This window comes from Hoplias malabaricus, chromosome Y (genome assembly GCF_029633855.1).
Source record: "Hoplias malabaricus isolate fHopMal1 chromosome Y, fHopMal1.hap1, whole genome shotgun sequence".
In the NCBI taxonomy this organism is placed as follows: Eukaryota; Metazoa; Chordata; class Actinopteri; order Characiformes; family Erythrinidae; genus Hoplias; species Hoplias malabaricus.
The window spans coordinates 20,167,581-20,193,583 of NC_089820.1; the positions used below are offsets into that span (position 1 = coordinate 20,167,581).

Here is a 26,003-nt window from a genome sequence, read left to right on the forward strand (position 1 = left end):
TCAGTCACATGAGTAAAGTTGTGTTTCACAAGGGATATGAAGGATTTCTAAAATTGGATTTCAATTGTTCAGGTTCAGGGCAAGATTATATTTTCACGCAGTGCTCTAGGTCACACAAGCCTCGTTCATAGAGAGCTGAGAGTGTTCTGAACATTCTGATATAAAACATTTGGATATTATATCTAAAAAAAAACATTAATATTTCAAAAAAATTCAATAAACTATGCAGACATTGAGAAAACGTCCTTAGGCCGAGGTTTATTGAAAGCACTTGTATATGATTTCCAAGAAGGATGATCTGAACCTTCTAGGACTATTCTATTCTGAGAGTGTGGAAGGTGACTTAGGGCTATGACGCTGAGGAATGGGCAGCTTTAGTTTTCCACCTTCTCTTGGCTGGCTGATTGGTCAGTTAAACAGATGAATGTCTTTACCTGGACTATATTATAAAGAAATATTGCAAAGAGTCACCTCTCTTTCTGGAGCAGAGGATGTAATGTATCTTTAGGGAACACAACTGGACTTTTGAACCACTGCTGAACTTTTTTACGGTACGTTTACAATGAACTTTCAGTGACATTAAAATATCTCTACCATAATATTTTTTTGGCCCTGGTGTCCTTGTTCCCCTTCTCAGAGTGGGTTGTTATCCACCACAACCTTGTACCTAACAGCAGTTTGCTTTAAAAAAAAAAAAAAAAGCCTAATTGTATCTGTTTGTCTTTGTGATTTGTGGATTTCAGTTTCAAGTTCATGAAAAAAAAGTATTGATTTATTTAGATGAAATTTGAGTTTATGTCCCTGTCTCCAAATTCCTCTGTGCACCTGCTTCACCTTCATTGTGCCAGCTATCTCCTTGGTCGATTGAGCTGGCATCGTGATGTTGCTTAAACCTGGATAAGCAAAGCTATTTGCCAGATGGAGGGATAATTAAATGCCTTTTAAATATTTTTTGGCAAGCCATGTACAACAAGGTAGAGAATGGATTTTCTAAGAGGGCCTTTAGCCCTGGATGAGCTTCAGTTGGATATAGGCCTGTGCTGAACCTGGGAGAAGAGCAAAAATATCTCCTACAAGAAGAACAACCTTCAAAGCAAATTTTTCCCAGACTGCTTTCAAGGTGTAAATGTTCATATTTTACTAAAAGAGCATTCCCAGGATTTGTAAATTTAGCATTAATTTTATATGCATGTCTGGCAACCCAGTGTAGTGGGCGGGGCTTAGAACTGAAATGTGTTCTAAGTGTGAATCCCTAAACCCATCTCTAATCTTAAAACTAACCATAGAAGACAGTAATTCAATATTGATTATATATTGTGAGAGAAAATGTTTCAATAATGATCATGACTTTTAACACATTTCTGATCATTATACATTATTTACACTGCCACTGACTGACCTTCAATTCAGGGTGTTGCTGTGAGTTCATTGTTTCCACTAGGATATTTTTTTTCAGCAGCTGCAGGAGCTCACGACTCCCTCCTCCTCTGCCCTGCCTCGACAGCCAGAGACCAAGAAAGAGATGCTAGAAGCACTAAGAGCTGGTCTTTGGAGCATTTCATATTAAAAGCCCTGTACATGACATTCCAGAACATTTTGTAGTAGTGCTGTAAGTAATTTAAATAGAGTTTTTTTTTTGTTTTTTTTTTGCATGGGGATGAATGTTTACTTTGCAAAATCAAGTGTGAAATAAACCAAAAAATAAATAAAATAAAATACATAACAGTAGTATTGGGATTCTGTTGTATGAACTATATAAACAAGAAAAAAAATTAAGTTAAAATATAAATATGAATGAGCATTTTTCTCTCTCTTTATCTACAGTTGGGTTTTATGAACTTATTTATAAAATATGGTGTAGTTTCATAGGAGCTTATATAATTGGCACATTCATATTCATATTCAATATTCAAGTTTGCACGTACATACTTCCAATGTGGCTTTTATATTGTTCATATCCACAAAATAATTATATTACATAACAAAGGCTTTAAGTGTATTTAATGAAACTGGGTGAGAGCCCACTTAGTGAATGTGCAATAACTGCGAAATATGATAGTCTCATTGTACAAATGACAGTGTTTAATGGGTATTGTCCTTCAGTGGACTGTTTACATTTTTAAATGGATACCAGGATAGACATTTATGTAAACCTGCATAACCCACTGTGTCTTTTTATAAATTAAAAATATTAACATGCAGTTTGCTGTCATTTGCTGAAGGAAAGGGACTTTTCCTCATTGGAGAAGGCTTAAGGGAATGATGTTAGAACATTCCTGTGATGATATGATTGAAAGGAGCACCTTCATTAGCCAGTCCTAGGCATTGTACGTGGTATCCTTAGGCTTATGTGATAGCTGCTGTGGTGTTGATGCTTTTTGTAATGTGTACACAATTGAACATCTGGGTGTGCCAGGAAGTAGCTGATCTCACTATTTAGTGGGAGTGTCTCAAACTATTTGGACGTATAACTCACATATGTAATCATTAGTGACGGGCTCAAAAGACCACACTGCCTTTGAAGAGCCATTGCTACAGATTCCTTTGTCAAGTATCATCAGAGAATGCTGAACATGCTAAATCCATAACTAGAAACCAAACCTCAAGATGGTGTACAAGTAGGCCAGCATCTAACAAGCCGTAGAATAAGTTTAGTCCTCTGAAAAGTTTGCACCATACCCAGTTGTAAACACTTATTTGGTTCTGTGAAATTCTAGATCCAGAGGTGGAGTGAAGTACTGTATTTATTCACACACTTCAGTAAAGGTCAGCATCTTAAACGCAAAGTCGCACAAGGACAGCTACTGAGCTTTGCAACTCCTCCTGACCTTCAGAAATGTTGCAGGTTGTTTCATTGTGTCTTGCAACACACATTATGGTCTGTAGGAATAGCATTGTGTTGTAATGATGGATTCCACAATTGAAGATGGTCAGCACACGTGGCATCCAGCTGGGAGCCAGTCTTAACCATGCTGTAGCCCCAAGCATGCACCTCATGTCTCAAGACTACCCGCGGTTGGATTGGAAAAGATTTATGAAATGATAATGTTCCAAATGTATATGGAGTGGTTTGATTTGAGGATCTAGGGATGGGGATGTTTTTTTTCTTTTTCTTCACTTCAGCCCTGTATTTTGTGGTTACTGGCAAACTTCAGAGCATTGAAAATGAATGCAATATTTCTCACTCATTTTCCGCTTGCAGGTTTTCTTTTGAAAAGCCAACGTTTGTGTTTATTAGTGTGACATATTTTGGCTTAGTTTAAAGGAAATGTGGCAAATGAATTAGCTTAAAGCTCAAGAGCAAATAGACCACAGTGTTAAATCTGGCAGGGGGTTTTAGACACCTGCTCATTCAGTGTTTCTTCTCAAATCAAAGGCATTCTTTGGACCTTTATCCACTCTTTACTGCCGTAATAGGTTTTGGAATTGGAACATTTCTGGGATGATTTGATTGCAAATATATTTTAATGAAGTCAGCTGCTGATGTTGAATGCTTAGGTGCTGATGCCTGGATCAAAAACATTCCTTCAGTTCACTCCAAAAGAGTATTGGGTGGGGCCCTTACACTCCAGGGAATGCTTTTCAACAGCCCAATGCTGGGAGGATTCATAGCCCTCTAACATTACCAATGGTCACAATGACCTACATGTAAGTGTTTTTATTCATTATCTGTAAGTGCTTATCCAGTTCAGGGTCGCAGTGGGTCCAGAGCCTACCTGGAATCATTGGGCACAATGCGGGAATACACCCTGGAGGGGGCGCCTTCACAGGGCAACACACACACAATCACACCTACAGACACCTTTGAGTCGCCAATCCACCAACCAACATGTGCTGTTGGACCGTGGGAGGAAATCGGAGCACCCAGAGGAAACCCACACAGACACAGAGAGAACACACCAAACTCCTCACAGTCACCCAGAGTGGGACTTGAACCCACAAACTCCAGGTCCATGGAGCTGTGTGACTGTGACACTCACTGGTGCACCATCATTTATCATTTGATTGAATGGAATTTGTGCCAGTGTTCTATAAAGTTTCTCCAAAATCCAAAAGCATAGATAGACCAATAAATATTAAAACACGATCTGCTTGCTTTTAGGAAGTGAATAAAAGTAAGGGTGCTTTAAACAGTGAGAACAGTGTTAGTAAGAGAAATCGTAAACTTCCCCAGATTGAACAAACCTGTTTACCCTGTGCTCTATGCAGGAACAATAGCCAAAGTGAAAGCAGCTGTGTCACTCCCTGAGGCGGGTGTTGTGTGGGATGTGACAGAGCTGTCAGTCTGTCTGTCAGTAGGCTAAATGGAGATTAGATCCATTACACAGATTGCTTATGACCTTGTCTCGATCTGCTGAAGAAGCTTTATTACTGTATGTGCCGTCACTGCCACCATTGATCAGCTTTAGAATGATCAGTGATTTTTACACCTTTACCTTGTGTTAATTTAAAGCATGATTATTCACTTAATAATGGCAGTGTTCATTATACTGATGCTGAGGGGACTGTGTTTCTCAATAACTTTACAGGACAGAAAACAAAAAATGAGATGTAATGTGATTCAATTTTTTTGATCTATTAATCATATTAAAATATGGGTTAAAAGGCAGCTGGAGTTTTCAGTTTATATAACAAGATACCAACTTAGTATCACACTTAGTGTGTGAGACACACAATTGCCAACAAGTGCCAAGGTGTCCGGGACTTTCCTTAGGGGTAGAAGTGTCTCAAATTTGACTGAGAAAAAGTGGTGGGACGAAGGGGGGAAGGCTAAATACCCCTTGAAACTGCAGCTATTGTCTATGAATATCTTCTGAATCATTATCATCAGCAAGATGAAGACAAAAGTGATCAAAGAAGGTCACACATATCAGAAATTTCTTTAATAAACTTTGATAACCCTGGGATTACCTTAATTTCATGTTTCATTAATGATGTATATCATTAATCATAAGACACATTGACCTGTGGTTGATTTTTTTATGTTACAAAATAATGCTTTTAATATTATTAATGTTATTATTATTATTATAATATAACATTGCTAGGACAGTGTACGCTACAGCTGAGGCACATATTCCTTAATTAGGAATAAACTGTGATGCATTTCCTCAGCTAAGTGCCATGGAGAGTTAGGATGCAAATCTGTTGTCAAGTGGCAGTGCACTTTGCTGTCCTCTGTTAATTAGCTTACTGCGAGTGTTAAGAAGTCCACTGCTGCTGACTTGGACCGAGCCCCAGGGCTCCCATTTTTTAGCAGGTGCCTATGTTGTTGGTGATATCATCGGGGTCTAATCAGAGTTGTTTTTTCATTCATGAATATATATTTATATTTTTATATGTTTATATATTTATTTCTACAGATTATTTTTAGTGTTGTGAGCCAGAAGATTTTGTGGATGTCATTTTTGCATTTGTTGCAGCATACATATGTGACAAAAGACCAGTTCCATGATTCATACAGTGTGTACTGAATGCAAGCTGTCATCAAAGCAAAAGGGGGCTACTTTAAAGAATCTAAAGTATTAAACATATTCTGGTTTGTTTACACATTTTTGTTTACTATATAATTCCATATATGGAATAAAACTTCATAGTTTTAATGCCTTCCCTATTCATTTACAACATAAAAAATGATAAAAAAAAATTTTGACTGGTACTGTTCATTCACAATATGTGGAAAATGTCACAAACCCTTCACTGTGTGTGTGTGTGTGTGTGTGTATGTGTTGACTTGGGGTGTTCATAGCACCATGCATCTTCTGAGCTGAAGTGTATGTGGTCACTCTGCCAGTCCCAACTCCAGCTTTGATGATTCACTCCAGTTCCCATAAGTCTGCACAGCCCCTAACTCTCCCTGTGTGTCATGCCTCTATCTCCTCCACACACCTGGGGAGTACTATCAGCCCTCCTGCCTGCTGCGCTCCTTACATTATATTTGGATAATACGTCCTGCGGGTTGTCACTCAGATTAAGCCAATCTGTCCCGGGGCTTAGCCTTATCACCCAGTGGCTGGTATTATCAATGCGAGAGTGGGTCGCTCGATAGTAATATGTCATCATCACTCGGTCATTTTCCTGTGTAAATAACTACCACATGCATCTTTGAAGGGGAAAAAAATGGCCTCATTGTCAAGAGCCAAAAAGTCAATTGGAAAAATATATGGGCGTGTAAGCCAATAAAATGTAGCCATGATGTCTACATGGGATATGCCTTGTTTGCTTGGCCTGTGGACAAAATACCACACTGAGATTGCATGGCTAAATATAGCAGTTGTGATGCCTTGTATCTAAAAGCAACAGATCCTCTGAGAGCACACATTACCACTGTTTAGTGATGGTGTTAGGCACAAAGAGGAGAAATATGACCGATATGATGTTGTACACCAATGGTCCATGTTTTGATTCACTATTACTTATACCTTCTGTGACATGAAAAGATTCCCCTCAAAACCTGGAATGAAAATAACAATACTTTCCATTAGCATCATATTCTTGTTTGTGTATAAAACTGCCATTTTGGTTTTGACAAGGATTACGAGTTGATCCTGCAGAGTCACTTGATATGAGTAGTTGACCTATACCACTCCTCAAAGTTTCCTACTGAAATCTTTTGAGAATGAAACATCAAATGGATTTCTAGCCATTTATAAATGGGTCCGTTAGGATGTCCATAGTTACTGACCATATTAAAGAGAACTTATATCTTGCTGACCTTGTGAGAAACCCACACACAATCACAATATTGTTGTAAACAGTGGTATTGTGTGATTTAATTTTTATATTATGTTACCTTCATATTTTCTATTACATGATTATTATTCATTCATTCATTCATTATCTGTAAGCGCTTATCCAGTTCAGGGTCGCGGTGGGTCCAGAGCCTACCTGGAATCATTGCGGGAAGGGGAGGGGGTACCAGTCCTTCACAGGGCATATGATTATTATATTATATTATATTATATTATATTATATTATATTATATTATATTATATTATATTAATAATGTAAGCACACATTTACTGTGTTTTAAGGTTTATTCCTGAAGCTCTGGGAAATAAACTGCATCAGAAGTGTGTCATGGGTGATGAATATAAAATATAATATAATTACATATTAGTAGTGATTGCCTTGTGAAGGACTGACATGACCTCCAAGGAGTGTTAGTGCTTTGCACCCATTGATTCCAGGTAGACTCCAGATCCACAACGACCCTGAACTAGACAAGTGGTTAAAGACAATGAATGACTGAATGAATGAATGAGTAGTGATTTATAACAAATTATTGATTACAAAATAGCATACAAATAACTGTTAGCACAATTTAAATATACATTTTTATTACTTGCGAGCAAATTGCTGGACATTTCTGACGGATCAAGTTGATGCTGAATATTTAAAAGTCTCCAAGCTAATATCATTTGTTTGTCAACTTTTGTCTGGCTCTTGTTTTCTCAGATGAGGTTCACAAAGGGAGCACAGCAGCATGACAATAACGCGTGTTGTGGTTGGAGCTGGGTGCAGATCATATGTTGAACATCTGACATTTGCTTGGCAGTATATTTGATTAATTTCCCTACGAAATGAAAAGCTGGCACAGGAGAGAGACAGATTATAGCAGTGAGGTGAAAGAATTTTAAGTAATCTGATGGGTTCATTTTCATGCCATAAATCTCACAGCCACAGACACTCCCATTACTGCAGAAGAGGCAAAACACATGGGGTAAACATCATTAGCCAAGCTACATTTATGGTGCCAGATACACTTAAAGAACAGGTGAAAGTGCAATGGTTTTCTGCTTCCTCAGTTATACCTGGCAATCTTTCACCACCCAACTTTAACCTATTAAATGGCAGTATAACACCACCCCCAGGGAGCAATTATGGGTTTGGTGTCTTGCTCAAGGGTACCTCAGTCATGGAAGGCTACTTCAGGAGGCTCCCACTGTTGACACAGATGTTCTGTTGTTCATATTCGGCTTGTATAATTCCTTAGAAAATCATGGAACGAAAGCAGATGTCTATGAGCTTAAGGTCTTCATGCCCTATGTCAAGTGTGGACTGCAGGGCTTTAAAACTCTCAGCATTTGGCTGTGGATCAGTGGAACTGCGTTCTCTGGAGTACAGCAACATCCAGTACCTTTGGGATGATCTGGTGTGGTGTTTGAGATCCAAAACTTGTTATAAAACCTCTGTACCTGTCTTGCCTAATACTCGTGTTGCCGAAGGCCATCAAATCCCCTGAGAAATGAGCCAAAGTGTTATATAAGCCTTCTCAGAATTGTAGCGACTGGTGCTACAGTGGAGAGGGACAAGCTACAATTTAACACCAGTAATTTCAGAATAAATATATAATGAGCAGGTGTCGGCTTAAACTGTATAACCTCTTAGGGTAAAGCATCTGAAAAAACACCAAGCTCAAAACGCCTAAAAGAAAATCCAGGATACGTTTGGTTGAACTTAGAGATGCCTTTTGTTTTCAGGCGATGCTGTGTAGGAGGTGCACAGCGCTGCATGCGAAAAGCCAATAGTTCTGTGGAGACTGACCACAGCAGGAACATGTGGGGAAACGGAGAGAGCCCAGTGTGTGGAAGGCCAGACGAGAACAGTAAACACATCATAAAAACACCACTCACAGTATAGATATGCTGGCAGAGAGCTTTCACAGTGTGGAGCGAATTTGCATTACTGGCTTACTGGGTGGGGGTTTAGAGTACAGTCAGTGTGCGCCTGTCTCAATTGTTTATGCTTGTGAGAAGTGAATCTGTGTTTGTGTGTGTGTGTGTGTGTGTGCATGACTTCCACAGAATTTGCCTATTACTTGGATGAGACAAAGAAAGCTCTATTTAGAAAAGAATTATTATTCCGAGTGCTTGGAATTCATACAGCCATAAAATTGGTTTATCCCTTCAATGGCACAAATATTGCAGAATTTGGAGGAACGTTTTCATTGCTCAGTGAAAAAGGAGTGGGTGGGTTAGTGAGGCTTCAGCTGCATTCTAAACCCATTGCCTTAATGTGAGATTTCTGCTTCAATTAGCACTCACTTTGTGTTAGGTTAATTACCTTACGCAAGGTGGCAGCATTTTAAAACAGAGTTTGTAGAGCAACAACTGTATTTTCATCTGAACCTCTTGTCATATGACATGAACATTTGTGTGTGTGTGTGTGTGTGTGTATGCATTCTGATATATATTCTGATTCTGATGAACCCTAAGGCTTCCATTAAAAAACACTAGCAATAGAATGGGATGATTAGGAGTACCTAGCATTTTCATCATAGGATCTAATGGAAAACCGGAGTTATTCACACACTGAAAATATACAAGCTTCAGTAACCATGTTATTTCACTTGTGTGTTGTTTAAGAGTGTAAGAGAATACAGACAAAAGCCACATATTCTTTTGCCTCATTATTTCCCACACTCGCCCTGAACTCTGAGAGTTTATCATTCCTGAAGGATATTTTATCCTGACTGTTTGTTAAATGTATCTCTCTGATTTGTCTTAAAGTTTAAATGTGTGTTATCAGTAACTGATGTTTCCATGCCGCAGCAAAGCTGAAGATGAATACAAATGTCTCCCCGCACACTCCATAGGTCAAAGTGTAGTTAATAAAATAACAGTGTCTGCACTTACATAATGTATTGTATGCCAAATATAATTTTTACTTATCTGTGATGTTCACTATGTAGGCAATTCAGAATATTATGGTACACACACTGACTCGGATGAAGGTTAAAAAAACATGAGGTAGATAAATGTGTAAGGGATACATGCTTGTATTTCTTCAACAGCTAAATGAGGGTCAAACGTCTTGAAAGAAATGATAAAACAGTTTAAATATCACTGTACTATACACAGTGCTGTCAGCTGCAACCCACTGGAGTTGGAGCCTTGTTTCTGATAATTAATATCTGACAATGGTTCATGACCTTAATTGTGTGTGTACCTGAATACAGTCAAATGCTCACAACAATTTTCTGATTTTAAGAGTAAAGCCTTCCATGAAGAGTACATGTATAAGTTACACTCCCAAGAATAACCATAAATTCAGAAGAAATTTAATGGGGCAGGTATCCACAAATATTTTGCCCATACAACATAGCATAACAGAGATTTCTGACACGATTGTAACATAATTCTGTGGTTCTGATCTGGAGCACATGTAATTATAAGGAAAGTCTCTAAGCAGCCACTTGATTGCATTTCATGCCTTGTCGATGTGCTTTGGACTGTGTCTGTTATCAATGATATATTTGGATTTTTAAATTAAAGAGTAAACAGTTTCGCTGTTCAACCTAAACACTTGTTACACTTGTTTTTTCTCTGGCTTCCAGCCCCTGTCAGGAAAGGAGGAAACAGAACCACAGCTGCCAGGGGACCAGCCGTGGGTTTATCAGCCAAAAACATGGCTAACATATTGCTGCTCTTTAGAGAAGTGTTGTTGGTGTTGGGAAAGCTCTGATTGCCACAGTGTTAGCTATGGAATATGGTTTTGCCAGCTTTTGTGGATAAGTCTTGCAAACTACTAACAGCTAAAATTAGCAAACTGTTTCTGTTAGAAAGTCCATAGACTTGCCTTTGCGAAACAAAATAATTCTACAAACCACAAATACAGATGCATTGCAAATTCATGTTTATTTGCTTATTTAAGAATATGTTAATTTAATATCATTCTCATCTGAGAAGCAATTCTTAGCAGTTCACCTCCAAAAATCCTTCAAATCGCTTTGTACAGTTTACTTTGAGGCAGTGACAGGCTCCACTGTTCTGGGAAAGCTGTAAATGTGTTGGTACACTGTTTGATCGCTGTCAGCCACATTACTGAGGTAGTGTTGTGGGACCTCAGTACTCTGGTTCATACTGAACCTCTTTGGTTGACTCTTGGCAATGGGCATGTTAACCTTGAGCTATGTAATGCTATTCCATAAGCAGGGATGCGGGAAATAGGGTGCTGAGGGTGATGCAGCAACCCCTGCTTTTCAGGATTATTGGAAGCCCAACTGCTAAAAAATGTGTTACAATAAGATTTTTAAATCAAATGCATTGTCTGTAACCACTTATCAAATTCAGGGTCACGGGGGTCCGGAGCCTACCCAGAATTATTAGGTGCAAGGCAGGAACACACCCTGGAGGGGTGCCAGTCCTCATAGGGCAACACACCCTCACACTTATGGACACTATTGAGTATCAAATCCACATATGAACGTGTTTTTTTGAGCAGCACTGGCTTGCGTCTTCTGTCTTTCAAATGTGTGTACATTTCATGAAGAATGGACCAATAGAAATGCCCCAAGGATTACTTGGAATAAAATCATTTTACATTGACTTTCATTTATGGTTGAAAAGGTTCATTCACCTTCTCTTGTAAAGTTTTGGGAGAGACCTGTTTTAAAATTGGACAGCAACAATATACATTTTTGATGGTGGTATAGTGACAGTAGTTAGAAAATTATTCTCAAAATCTTGTATTTTAAGTCATAATATTTTGAGAATGTAAAGTCACTAGGTACCACCCAATGGCATCTTATTCCATTTGCACATCTACATTGTGTTTTAGTGTGGAACACGTGTGTGGTGCAAGGAAACATCTCACTGAAAGGCACATGTGTTAAATCTCCAAAAGAACTGTACTCTAAAGCTGAATTACACATTATTTACTGAGGTTTAATAACAGAAACTCATCTAACAGGTCAAAAGAAAGTGTTATAAACATTACAAAATATAGAAAAGCCTGTAATATAGAGGGAATGCACAGTTTCCCTGTTACTGGAACCAGATTGTTATCAAAGAACCCCACTGCAGTCCAAAAAAACATGGTTTGTCAGCCGGCGGGATAATTATGTTTTTAATGTAGGATTCTGGAGTCCAGTAATTGTTATAAATAAGTTTGAAATATCATGACATTAATCTTAAAATAATTACTACATTCACTTTTTAAATATTTTACTGTTGTCTTGTATTTTTTAAAAACTATTGTCTTTGTTTAAATCTGTTTGAATTCAAAAGTTTTTTTTTTACACATTTTACACCCAAAATAAAAATAAAAACAAAACATGAATTTTAATGTGACATATATGCTGCTGAAATTTTCAGCATACCGTACATAAAACACCTTCTGTGTCCCTGTCCATGTTTCCCTTTCTACTGGTCAGTGTCTTTTGAGACTACAGTACCTCCAGACATTGCAGTTTTGCTGTTCTGCAGTCTAATGCTCAGGTGGTTTATACCTGTCTGCGGCAGATGCATGTCTGGCTGCTTCAGAAGTTCCCATTAATATGTAGGTGTTTTAGGGAGATTATGTAACTGACTTCCTGCATCAGCAATGGGTTCATCTTGAAGAAGCTGAATTCAATAATCAGAAAGGATGTCTAAATACATTGGAATGTATAGTATGTGTTTGTTGTATTTATTATTTAAACTATCCAAAATAAAATAATTAGTCCTAGGCTAGCAGAATCTCCATACATAAGCATTGCTGCTATTTTTATATAACTGTGTCCCAGTTGTGATATCCATTTTCTGACACTCTGGGTCTTATGGACTAACAAAGTATCAGTAGTATTAATATCCACTTTCATTTACATATGTCAGATGAAACTCTCCTGATAGCCATTCAGTTGCATCACTAGTTGAATGTTGCCGCTATACCCGAGCATGTCCATGCGTAGCATAATCAGTTTAGTGAGCGTATGTTGCAGACCCCATTGTGTCATGGACTGCTTCAGCTAGTGTGTAAGCTGCTTGAGAGAAAGATTGTGCTAATCCTCCACCCAGATGCAGGAGAGCATCCAACATCTGCTGAGCCAGAGCACACTGTAGCACCATGCTGACAGTGGCGCAACGTTGGCATGACGTTGGCATACAGTTGGCACATTGTTGGGACTAGCCTCGCAACACCCCAGAGACAATCTGTTGGTTTGCATGGTTGAAGCATCTTGTTTTTTAATTTTTACTTTGTGAGAGGATTACTGGACTGTTGTGTATGAAATCCTCTCTGAACCTTATTACACTCATATACTGTAGCTTTGTTGCACATCCATTTTGCAGAAAGTGAACTGCACTGCTTTGATTCTCATGAGTGCTGTTTTACTCTGAAGTAAGGGATATTTATAACTGAAGTTTAGGTTTATGGACAGTTTCTCCACCTTTGCTGTAGTGACAACCTCAGAAATGAGGCCTGGTGCTGACACTGGATGATTACGTCTGAATCATAAAACCCACTCCAACACATCTTAAATGTATTAGAGTGTGCTCCATCACTCCACAGAATGCAGTTCCACTGTACTACAATTAATATATCACAGCTACTGCTAGGTACAAATAGTTTTGACAAATGTAAGTTAAAATCTTCTCTCTCTACAGAATAGTATGCAATTTAATAGAATTAATTTCAGTTTTAATGGAATTAGCAAATGCCATTACTGTCACTATTTGAATACTAAGTCTCCCAGACATGGACTCTAAAAAATAATGATGAGGGGTGTGTACGAATGTTTGGACAATGAACACAGACTAATCTACAGATATTGATTAAAGGGGTATAACTGGAATCAGCCATCTGTGATATCAACTGGTCATATTGGTCCATAAGATTAAATAAATTTAAAACACATAATTTGCTCTTATTTTGACTGATTTGCAGGAAGAGTATATAACACAATTTTTTAAAGCATGCATGCTAAATTTGAATGTGGTTGTGATATCATTACCATAATTAAGGCATAGGAATTGATGTTTAAAATAACATCAACGTTGATTTGAACATATACATACACATGGTAAACATTACACAAACTTTAGCTAATGTGGCCTGTGAACTTTAGCATATGTGACATTGCTGATATGTTGGCAACAGTATCCTATACCTAATAATAATATGCATGGTGACAAAAATCAGCAAACACAGTCTCTGTCTGCATCTGAATCAGTCTGAATTCAGTGTTTGTGCCCTGAAAAACTGTGGCTCTGCAGTCAGACCTTCCTCGATTTTCTTGCAAATCACATGGTTGGGGTTAAGAGCCAAAATAAAATTTGACTGCATACTTCGGAAAAAAAATTCTGCCAAAACTGGCTGTGAAGGAATCCGAATCAGCTTTTAAATTAAATCACTTCACTTCATATCATTTTAATATATTTGATTTGTAACAGAATTTTGGTAAAACTGGAACATAGAGAACCTAAAATGTTCTGACAAACCATAAAATAATGAACTCAATGCCTAGGTCATATGTACCCAAGTCTGTAACCTTGTTTTCCACATTTAACTTCCCTGGCCCGAATCCCTGGTTTTAAGGAGATCTTACACTGCTGATAATGCGAGCCTAGGGGAAGCTTCTGGAAACCGGCAGAGAGTAGAGCCAGACAAAGTTGGCCTGGAGCATGCGGACCAGGCTCTTAGTGCTTGTGTGTCAACAGGGAAAGAAGTGAGGCAAGACAAATAAAACAAATAGGGAAAGAACAGTGATAAAATGGACTTTGCTAGCTAAATTTTATAATGGGCAGTGTTGGAATCTCAAGGCTTATTATTATGTGTGTGTGTGTGTGTGTGTGTGTGTGTGTGTGTGTGCGTGTGTGTGCGTGTGTGTGTGTGTGTGTTTCAAAGTAGAAAAACATGGTGGTGGTTTTTCCAGCTCAGAAATTACTTTCAGTCTCTGGGTGCGTACATATGTATCTAAATCATTAACCCTATATAAAGGATAGATGCCAATTTGATCCTTGAAAAAACAACAAGCCAATGTGAGAGTGACCTGATTGTGTGAGTGTGTGTGTGTTCGTTTTCCCTGGCTGAAGGAACAGTGCCCTCTGGATGTTGTGTGGCAGTAGACATTGGCATGCGTCCCCTGCATCTGTCTAGTGATTACAGAGGGATTTGGCTGCTCCGTTAGCCCAGAGATCACTGGAGGCCTCTTCGCCACTTGCTGCTTTGCGCTCAATCTCTCTCAGTTAGCTCTTCTAATTTGTGGACTTTTTAAGCATTTGAAGCTGTTTTTCAATAGTGTTGCCTCTGCCACTGAACTGTGTCATCGCCACACACCAAAGGGAATGGGAATTAGCTTGGTCTTCGTTAGTAATTATTGGTGGAAATGCACTGAGCAGCCAGTTTGTTAGATACTTTGACCTACCTTCACTTAACCGTTATACCAGTTACACCTGTGTACACTCCTTTGATTGTGTTAGAAATTGTGGATGAGCAGCTGTCCATATGCAAAAGTAGATGATTTAAGTTTACATTTATGAATGTAGTCCATTTATCAAGGCCCCTTTTTTTCAGCCCCACTCTGCTCTTTCAGCAGGACCGATACATACATTTTACTTGGCCGATACATTATACTCACATACTTTTACTGGCCACTATTTAGGGGCAAGTTACAGAAGGGTAAATAAAAAAAAAATATTGAAAGTGCATTCCAGAGAGTAAACCCCACATTATATTGATTCATTCATTATCGATAACCGCTTTTCCAATTCATGGTCGCGGTGGGTCCGGAGCCTACCGGAATCACTCAGTGTAAGACAGGAGCTCACACCAAACTCCTCACATCTGGACAGGACCTGGAGCAGGACTTGAACCCACAACCTCCAGGTCCCTGGAGCTGTGTGACCTGCTGCACCACCATGCCTCCCATGCATTATATTTGTTTTCTAATTGTATAACACACATAAATCGTTAAAAGTTAATTTTATAGCATCACCTGTATGATTTTACCCATCAAAAAACAAAATTTCCTTCCTCAATTTTTTACTTTCTACCTGGGCTGGTGGAGTGAGCCAGAAGGGTAATATATTAAAAACAATAATTGGCTACATTTTTGCTAATTGGGATCAACGTCCTTATTTTGATAAAATTATACGTGATGCTAGAAAAATTGATACAAAACTGTTTGTGGTGCTTTATACATGCAGAACAAATAAATAATATGGAACTGATTCATATGTCCCCATAGCAACTTGTAGACACAGGTCATGCCAAAAAAAAGCTGGACAGTATTATAACCAGGTTTTGACCACAGGGTCACTGAGAACATAAACATATCTGGTCTGTGGTTTTCCTGTGTTGCTACTTGTCCATCCAGGGTGGAGGAAATATTTTGCAGCACCAGATGGCTTACAGTCAATATATTTACAAAGAATACCTATGTGTTTGATGTTTCAGAACAATGGCCATTCTTCCTCTCATAAAGGGGATTTACATATTTACGTCATAAGCTAGGGTCTCTGAATCTCACAAAGGCTAATACCTTGACCTCATTTCTTATCCCATCACTTTACAGACATGTAGATCACAGGCATCCCTCAGCATGGTCAAGTAAAAGCTTTGCATTCAGTAAATGGTCATGATTTGACCCTTCATCCTGACCCCATGATGTCCGGAGAAAAGCTTCTTTCAATACAAAAAAACACAAGGATAAAAACAGGAAGGAAAAAGGAGTTGGAATCTGCTATGCTCCAGTGTGTGATTGAACTGATGTAAGGTGACGGTAATGGTGGAAGATGTGCTGGGGTTACCCTTGTCTTTCTGGCTCTTGGCAGTGATTAACAATCAAACTCATGCACGCTGAAGCGGGTAATCTATGCCTAAGCGCAGAATGATTAATGCAGGCCAGACATGGGGTGAGCGTTGGGTGGACGTAGTTTAGGCACTGCATTAACTCTTGGCAGGAGGAATCACAAGGATTCCAAGGACCACAAGCTTTTAGGATGGGATAGTTCAAGTTCAGGGATGGATGAACTTTTAATCATCTGTATATATGGTGGTTTGGATTTGTTTGGTTTTTATCGCTCCATTTCAATTTCCGTCTTCTGGGATTATCGTGGGGTAATTATGTCTTCTGAAGGGAAACAAAGAAATCATTTTGAATATTAGGTAGTTTGATAAGCCACTGAACTTGATAGAATGAATTGATAAATGAATGAGCTTGAATAAATGTTTTAAAAACAAACTATGGTATCTGACTTCCTCTCTCTTGCCTTTCTTTCTCCTTCTCTGCCCTTTCACAGCAGCAGATGGTGAAGACTCGGCTTCAGGTGGGGTATTTCTAGGTCTGCATCATTTTCTGTTCTCCTAATTTCGCTCATAAGATGTTGGCTTTTTTCTTCTTCTTTGTGCTCTTCCATCTTCCATCTTCCATTTGTTCCATCATTTTATTGTGAGATGCTCCCTTCCTGCATGTTATTTTCACCTCTATTTCCAGATATGTCTGCTTAGTTTTCTTTGTGTTTTCAAACTTCACTGGGTATTCACTGACTGACAATATGGTAAGTTACTTTAGCTCACTTAAAACTGCTTTGTTCTTTCATTCATTTATATAATGGGAATGGTCTTTTTTTAGTATGTACATTTTACCCTAATACCAAACTAAAGTCTTACAATTTTTTTTCCTTTTTTGTAATCGATTAAAACTGAAGTTTACTCAAACTCAAATTCCTCTGAAATACCCAAAGGAAGACATTTTCTGTGTCTGTCTGAGTTTTTGTTTCTTCAGATTTATGTTAGTTTTGCTCCAAATTTTCTCCAGTAAAACAACAGAACTGTCAAATCATTATTCACGATTGGGCGTTCGTAAGTTCATGACACACATGCTTTTTCCGCATATCTCAGAATTTTCCTACCCAACACGGAATTCTGTTTGCTAAGATAAGAGAATTGGGAATTAAGTGCTAAACATTCTAGTGGTGCTGTGAGAACAACCATGAAAACAGATGTTATAGCTCTCTCTTTACATGTCTCAGGGCAAGCATGTGCTAGACCTAGCATGTCGGTGAAACTAGAAGTGACTTTATTGTGGAGAACATTGGGCAAAATATGCTGTGTGTCTGGCTTGAGGAAGAAATTCTGTCGATTTGATTTGGGCTACTTCCTTTTTCCTAAATGAAAGCAGTTTCTGCAGGGTATTTTAAGCATTTCTGTAAAGGCTTCCATGTGATGGAATGAAATAATTGTCATACTTAGAGATTGAAGACTTGAGCGCTTGAAGTGCTTCCACACACAAAACACACACACGCACGTCTCCTGGACTTCCTCTAAAATGAGGGGTTTGCAAGTGTTTCTCCTCCTCCTCTCCTCCCCTCTGGCTCCTGAGCTGCTCCCTCATTGATCCGCTCATTATGCCTGGTCAGCACCACTGATCTCTCAAAGCACAGCAGCTTTGAAGATTACTCACACTCCTCTTCCCTTCCCTTCATGCTCCAGTGTTTTATCGTCTTCCAGACTTTCAGTTAAATGTAGCTTTCCTCTCTCTCTCTCTCTCTCTCTCTCTCTCTCTCTCTCTCTCTCTCTCTCTCTCTCTCTCTCTCAACCCCTGTGGGTTAAAGACTTGCCTCGGTCACAGGGACTAACACACTTCAATCTGTTCTTGTTTTTATCACATTCACCGTTCTTAAGGGTTTTGCTGTAAAATATATGGCTCTGGTTTGATGCTTGGACCCCTGACATTGCTACCAGATGTGGCAGAAAGGCAGTGGTGGATTGCTTTTCGAGAAACATCAAAAAATACTAGCATTGTGTCGCATGAAAAGAAAACATTTTTCATGTATTCCTAGCAAAAGAAATATGAGCTAAAAGGCAGCCAAGTGCACATCTTGTCAATAACAGTAGTAATACCCCTAGCTAAAACCTGTTGTTACCACTATAAGCAATCATCAAAACGGGCTTTTCAATTATGCCTTGAGCGCCGATCTTCTCGCGTAATCTCTGCTAACTCTCTCTGTGCTACTCGTAACTGATTGAGTGTCCTGCAGTACGTCTCCAATTGGTTCCATTCAGCTTCGAGCACAATCTCCCTGCGGCCTCCCCAAGGAGCTGATGATGAGGCTTGATGCACTTAGCATTAGCATACAGAGCGCAGCGGGGAAAGATCATCACGGCAGATTAGCATAAAAGCTCTCTAATGCTACAGCCCACAATCGGACAATGCTAAAAGCTAACTCATTGCTATTTTTGCCCTCCACATATACTACTGTAATGTGTTCACAGTTTAGCATGAATGGATTTTATAATGACTCTGAATGAGATATTGTGAGTGTGTGATTTGAAAATGGGCAGCTTTCTTTGTGTATATCATTGGGTTTAAAAGAGAAGAGTCTCTGCAGGAAAGCCATTTCCTTAGATAGATACATGTATTCCTCTTATATTGCAGTCAGTCTAATACACTTTAATGTTCCTTACACATTCCTGCACATTCAATTTAAATTCATGGACACCCACACAAGAAATGCCCTTTGCTTCTTCTTTCAAAAATACTGCCGAGAGTGGACTGGAGGCATGTGGCTCAGTCATGAGCATGCACAAATTACTATGGTGAATATTATATGTTACAGACATTCAGATGCCACTGTATGGCCCATCATTTGAGATGACATCATCCAAGGTTTTTTCTGAAATCAATGATATCAGTAATTTTGTTCCTTTTGCTGCATTAACAACCCTTTTCCTCTAAGAACTCAAGACTTTCTGTGATCGCTTGATGGCATTCCATCATTAGATCTTTACTGAAATCAGTTACTGTTGGTAAGTGTGCAGATCGGAGTCACACAAAACTTTTCAGATCATCCAAAATGTATCACAGCTCTTTCGTTCCAGTTCCACTGCTTCAAAGTACAATGCAGAGAGGCTGTATGCCTGTCTAGTCAGTCCTTGGCACTGGGCATGGTGAGAGATGGATCTGTGAATAACATTTACACTCACACCATGAAATGTATCATTTTTACAGTCACCCATCTGTTGATGCACAGTTTGTTTACTATTTTCTATCCCATCAAATTTCAGTTTCTGGATGGATATTTTCTGGTAGACTTCTCTGGTAGACCCTCTATTCCTTTTACTCTGTGTTCAGTTTCATTCAGAGTATTCCAGATTATTTTTTTGTGTGTGTGCTGTAGATTTCCTGCTTTTAATCAAAGTTATTTATATAACACTTCAAACTGAAAGTGGCCTATGATATAAATAGTAGTTGATCAGAAACTGAGCAGTGGTAAATGGGGTGGAGATAGTGAATGAGACAAACTGTGCCTGAGCAGAGAAAGCACAAGCACAAGCATTCATTCATTGTCTGTAACTGCCTATCCTGTTCAGGGTCATGGTGGGTCCGGAGTAGGGATGGGCTGTACCTACATTTTTCATAACTTCTTACCGAAAATCTTATCGTAGTATACGGTAATTCCATAGGCAGGTGGTGCTCTGTCTGGCTGCATTGCCTGTGAGCACAAAGTCGAGTGAATTTAGCCAAACACAGCCCGACAGTGCACACTGACACGTGTTGACGATAAACACTGTTTCTGAGAGAGAGCAAATTTCAGTGACTAGTGCTGAAGGAACAGAAAATTTCAAAATCAAGCTAAATAAGACTACACAGTTCTACACAGCTGGTGCTAACAAACACTTCAGATTTTTCAGCAAATTGAGGCTCAAAACACACATATTTAGAGGATAAATCCATATACCGATGAGCACAAAGTCAAATGAAGAATTTTCTGAGAATTTTGGCTGTTTACCGCTTTCTTCCTCTCTTTTAATCCAAACTCAGTACTAAACTGCAAAACAACTGCAATGGGCTACAGGGCATGTGTTTTTCTCCATCAGTTTTCAGACCGTTACATCAGCAATCAATGCGTGTTGTACCCACAACCTCCAGGATCTTGGAGCTGTGTGACTATTTTATTTTATTTTTATTTTTTTAAATTTTTTTATGGGAGACCCTTCAGAACTAAATGTCATCTCATCTGATAAAAATTGTATAACAATTTTGTACAATTTTATGCACATACCAGAAATTCCCTTTAAATGGACTCCATGTTCACTGTGGTGAACCTTTGTGTTTCCTCCATTTAACAGTCTCTCACTATTATTTAAGCTTTTTATATATATGTATGTATGTATTTACTTATTTATTTATTTTACTTATTAAAGTGGCTATATAAACAAGGCTCTTTTAAATCTGTACTAATATTGATACATATTTTTATATATGAGAATTATATGAGAATCAAAATGTTTAATGTGTCTTTATAGAATATAATGCTAGATCCTGACAGTTGGATTTGCACATTCTTTTCCATTAGCATGAGAATTTGGGACTGACCAGCTGCTGTGTGTAGCTGTCATGGTCGAGAAGATGACCTTTGAAATGCAGTATGTTATACTTCTGATTGGTTCCAGCATTAAGTCCACGATAATCTGCTTTTGTTTTGGATTATTCTTTGCATATTCCATGTTAAACCCAAAACTCAGGACAGTGACCTCAACTGAGTTTCTAATTAGAGCCTTTTTCACAAGTATTTGAATTTCTACTGGCTTCCTCAGGTTCATGGTTATGCAGTAGTCTGTGCAGTGTTTAGCAGAGCTTTTTAAATTTGTGCTTGTTTTCTTTATTAGTTAATGTTGTGTCTGGGAGCTGTGAAAAATTCAAACTATTTGGTGTGGTTTCATGACAAGTAGGGAGTCAAAAGTTTATCATGAAACAAACAACTCAATCACTATGAACTGTGTTGAATTCTAAATTAGGAAATCAAAGTGTTGGGAGAAGAAACACACAGGAGTGTGAGCTGAGAATGCCTGAACAAAACACACACACACACAAACTTCAAACTGAATGTCAGGGTGGTTCTCCCACTGCAGGTTCCTCTGCTTTGGAAAGATTAGTGTTTAAAGAGAGCTTTTCTCTTCTCATTAGATTTGTGATTTTCCTTAATATTTGAACTGAGTGTAAATGAGCTACTGTTCCATGTTTGATACATTGTCATTATGTCCCAGTAATATGTGTCTTATATGTAAAGAGTTTAAGGTTGTCCCACATCACTGTTGTGTAAGCGTTGTCATTATATTAGGAAAGCTATTATTGTAAACAGTAATTCATCTGTTGTGCTGAGGAGTTCTGATTTGATCCCAAGGTTTCCTGCATGAATAATGAATATCACTATTTTTTTTGCATTCTGTTTTAATATAACTAGCTCTATTAGACATACCTTCCTGTAGATGTATAATAAGATACATCTGTTTCTGAAGCACAGTTTGTGTTGGTCATCTTCTAGTCCATCAGTGGTCACAGGATGCTGTCCACAGGATACTGTTGGCTGGATATTTTGGATTGGCGGGCTTTTTTTAATCCAGTAATGACACTGATGTATTTTAAAACATCCCCAGGACTGCTGTGTCCAATCCACTTGTACCAGCATAACACAGCAAATAGCACTGATACCCTTCCAACACTCCAGTAACACATGCATTGTGATGGTCCTATGGAGGTCCAAAGTGGCTTTAGCTGTAGTAGACTATAATTTGAGTAGCAGGTATAATAGTATAAAAGCTTTAGCCATGCTTTAATATAACTTAATGGCATCGAATAACATACATGTGCTAAAGAATATATAAAGCAATATCTGCATTTTGACTACACAATGACCAAATGACTAATGACTTTCAGTATAAAAGTGTACATTTAATGTAATGTACAGGCTTTGGAGCACCACAGGATGTGATGTGGTAACTGTGAAATACAAATTACTGCTTAGAAGTTATGGCATGTGCATTTGACAAATATAATAATGCACAAGCTCAGACCTCTACATGTATCTGCACTAACATTCCAGCTATGCGAATACAATGAAAACGAATTCTTATCATCATAGTATTGTTCATTCTGTCAATGTTGCTAGAAATGAACATTCCTCGGTCTGTATCATTCCTGCTCTTTGACTTTGAATGTCCCTGATTTATGCGATAAGGGAATTTTCACAGAAGCTCTTCCAACGGCAAATGGTTAAGTTTAATTGTAATAAGTTGATATGTGATCAGTATTTTTTGATGTGTTTTCATTGTCATGCTCAGCTGCCAGTATAAACAGTGCTCAGGCCTGTGTCCAGGTTGGAAGCCTCTTGAGTTTGTTTAAAGAAATTGTTGTGATAATGACTGTACACTTCCCCTGAATTTTCTCTGTCTTATCTTTGAGTGTGTGTGTGGCCATGTTGGTTGTTGGCAAACTGTTTGTTTTCAGTGTATACTCAAGTATTGATACATTCTCATTATGTCCCTGTAATATATATGACTTTTAAATGAAGAGATATCACACATTCTCTACTGTCATTGAATAAGCTGTTGTTGTAATTTATTAGAGTGTGAAAAATTCCTCTGAGCTCTGGGGATCATAATTAATCCCATGGTTTGCAAAAATGGCTCGAGTAAAAGTCTTTTTTTTTTTTCTTGAGTAGAAACAGCTCAAAAAGTATTTAAGTGCTGATTAATTTACAAAACTCCAGTAGAACTAGGAACATCCAGCATCTATCAGCAGAGGAACCAAACAGTACAGCTCTAGTCTTCTATTTTGTAGATACTTTTGCTGTAAAATACAACATTAAAGCTCCAAACTGTTGTGGGAGCCCATCACAAAGCAGATCCACAACAAGCACAATGAAATAAACACATAGGGACCAGTGTCTAAAAAGGCACATTAATGTGAATAAAAAGTAAAATAAATACAATTTGAAGCATGAAAGCCTTACATGTATTAATAACCCAAGGATCATATGTTTGATAATGATCTCAGATTATGATTATGAAAAGTTTGTGTGTTCTCCCCATGTATTTGTGTCTGGGGAGAATCTTCTGGGTGCACTGGTTTCCTCTCGCAATCCAAGATCATATTGGCAGTTCAATTGGCAGTGTAAAACTGTCCACAGTTGTGAGTGTGTGATTGATTGGGTGTGTATGTGTTGCCTGAAGATGGACTGGCATTCTGTCCAGAATGTGTTTTTGCTTTGCACCCAGTGAATGCAGGCTCGGAGGCTTTAGAGCCATGGTAACCTGAGCAGTTAAATAAAATGTATGAATGATTGGGTGATTAGATTTTACTCTGTGCATGAGTAAATGTACCTAATAACAACACTCTCCTTGAATCCTGACAGTGTGGTTTTTTTTTTTTTTTTTTGGAATGGGAAGTAATTTTGCTGTTTGTGGACTGGTTTGTGATTTGTTGCTCATCATAGCTTTGGCCTTGATTTGTGTATTGGCAGCACTTTGCATCTGAAAGCACCATATTGGAAATTGCTTGCTTTTAAATATAGTATAATTTACAAAACTTTGACCTCCCAGTGCACTCTGGACACTTCATTAGTGAAACGAAAACTGACACCTTCTGAAATCATCAGCCTCTGAAAACTGCATTCATTTCCAATGGATCTTCTTACTCTTGCCTCATCAAATCTGAAAGGGGAGTTTTCCCTTTTAATTACTGTACTGCACTCTTTTCTCTCTTTCCGTGCTTTGTTTAATAATGAATTTGAGATGTATGTGTAATAAGCCTTTGGAGAGGCTTCGTTTTAGCCTACTGGGTCCTTATTAGTTGCAGTGGAGGGCCCGAATGCATTAATGACATAGTTTCTTTCTTTCTTTTTTTTTTTTTTTAATACATACTGTGGGATGATGAGCGATGGAGCAGGCAACTGGACTGGACATTAGTATGCCATTACCTCAGCCCTGAGGTTCACAGCCCTGCAGCAGAGCCTCCCTCTTGGCTGGTGACTTGCTAAAAGCAGTGCTTCTCTGCCTTGTGCTGGCATTTTTTGCACTTAGCCATGCATAATGTTGTACCATCCACTTAGCAGTGTGCTCCAGGTGTGCTTTTGACTGGAACCGCAGCATGGGAGAGGAACAGGTGCTGCCCTTATGGCGGAAACTTCTCGGCTGAGCTTAATCACAGGCTTTATGCTCCAGGCTGTTGTGATGCTGTTATGTAAACTTTGTTAAAACATTTAATTTTTTTCAGTTTTAAAGGGGCACTGATTATAATTTACACCTGAGATCTTAACAACTGTCACTGTTGGATCAAAAGCCTAGTTAAATATCATGTGGGCCTGTTTTGTAAGCAGGAATGAGAAGTGTTTCTACAGAACAGAACTTTGGAGATGGCAGAGATCACCATTCACGAAGGGTGTTTTCACACCTGTAGTTTGCTTGCTCTGGTCTGAGTCAGTAAAGAAGTTTGTAATCTTGGGGTGTTTTGGGATTGCTTTATGAAGAGTGGGAGACTGTTCCAAAGTGTTGGGGCAGCTACAGCAAAGGCCCAATCTCTTTTGAACCTCAACCGAGGATGAGGTGTGACTAAAAGCAATTGGTTAGAGGAACGTAGGGCACATGGGGTAGATCAAAGACAAAGAAGATCCGAAATATATTATATAAATTTAGCTATATGTCAGAGTTGTACTTTATACTTGGCTGTGTACATTAGATAACAGATGCCCCAGTTCATTGGCCATGGTTCCACTCAAGCCGGGATTTCCAAACATGATCACATCTGTGTTGTTTTGGTTGTGTTTGAGAAAGTTCTTAGACATCCAGCACTCTACGTCCCTCAAGCAATCCAACATGAGTTTTAGAGAATAATTTTCTCTTAGTTTCAGAGGTAGATAAAGCCGTGTGTCATCCATACAACAATGATATGAAATATTATATTTTTGAAAAATTGACCCAAGAGAGAGCATGCACTAAAAAAGAGGATAGGTCCCAAGATAAAGCCCTCAGGTACACCACAAGTGATAGATGCTTAACAGAAAAAGTTCAATTTTGCAAGTAGGAGGCAAATAATTTCAATGCAATATCCAGGATGCCAACACTGCACAACAGCTGATCTAACAGGATGGTGTGGTCAACTTTGTCAAAAGGCACGTTCAGGAGAATTAAAACAACACACTTTTCTGAATCAACGGCTAAAAGTATGTCATTTAAATAATTTAAGAAGAGCAGACTCAGTTCTGTGGTGTGCTCTAAAACCTGACTGAAAAGTGTCTAGGATATTAGGTTTGTTTAAAAAGAAGAAAGCTGATGAAAGACAACCTTCTCCAAGACTTTTGACAAGAAAGGTAGCTTAGAGATTGGTCTAAAATTATTAAGGTCTGATGGATCTAGGCCAGATTTTTTTAAAAAGAGGCTGAACAACTGCATGTTTAAAACAAGAAGGCATGACATCATTAGTAAGACTGCTGTGTATTATAGATAATACACTTGGACCA

The 26,003-nt window shown here is 38.5% G+C and overlaps 1 protein-coding gene across 7 annotated transcripts in view; it reads left to right on the plus strand.

The window, feature by feature from the left end:
- Positions 1-26,003, plus strand: part of LOC136678192 (EGF-like repeat and discoidin I-like domain-containing protein 3) — a 251,499-nt gene that overhangs the window by 47,168 nt on the left and 178,328 nt on the right. For 2 of the 7 annotated variants that reach the window (XM_066656133.1, XM_066656136.1), the window contains one exon: positions 17,004-17,045. The exons of 1 other annotated variant lie outside the window; for it this stretch is intronic. In XM_066656133.1, the coding sequence (XP_066512230.1) occupies positions 17,004-17,045 (42 nt within the window). The remainder of the gene's footprint in view (positions 1-17,003; positions 17,046-26,003) is intronic. 4 more of the 7 variants (XM_066656134.1, XM_066656138.1, XM_066656137.1 and 1 more) reach the window with 3 other exon arrangements.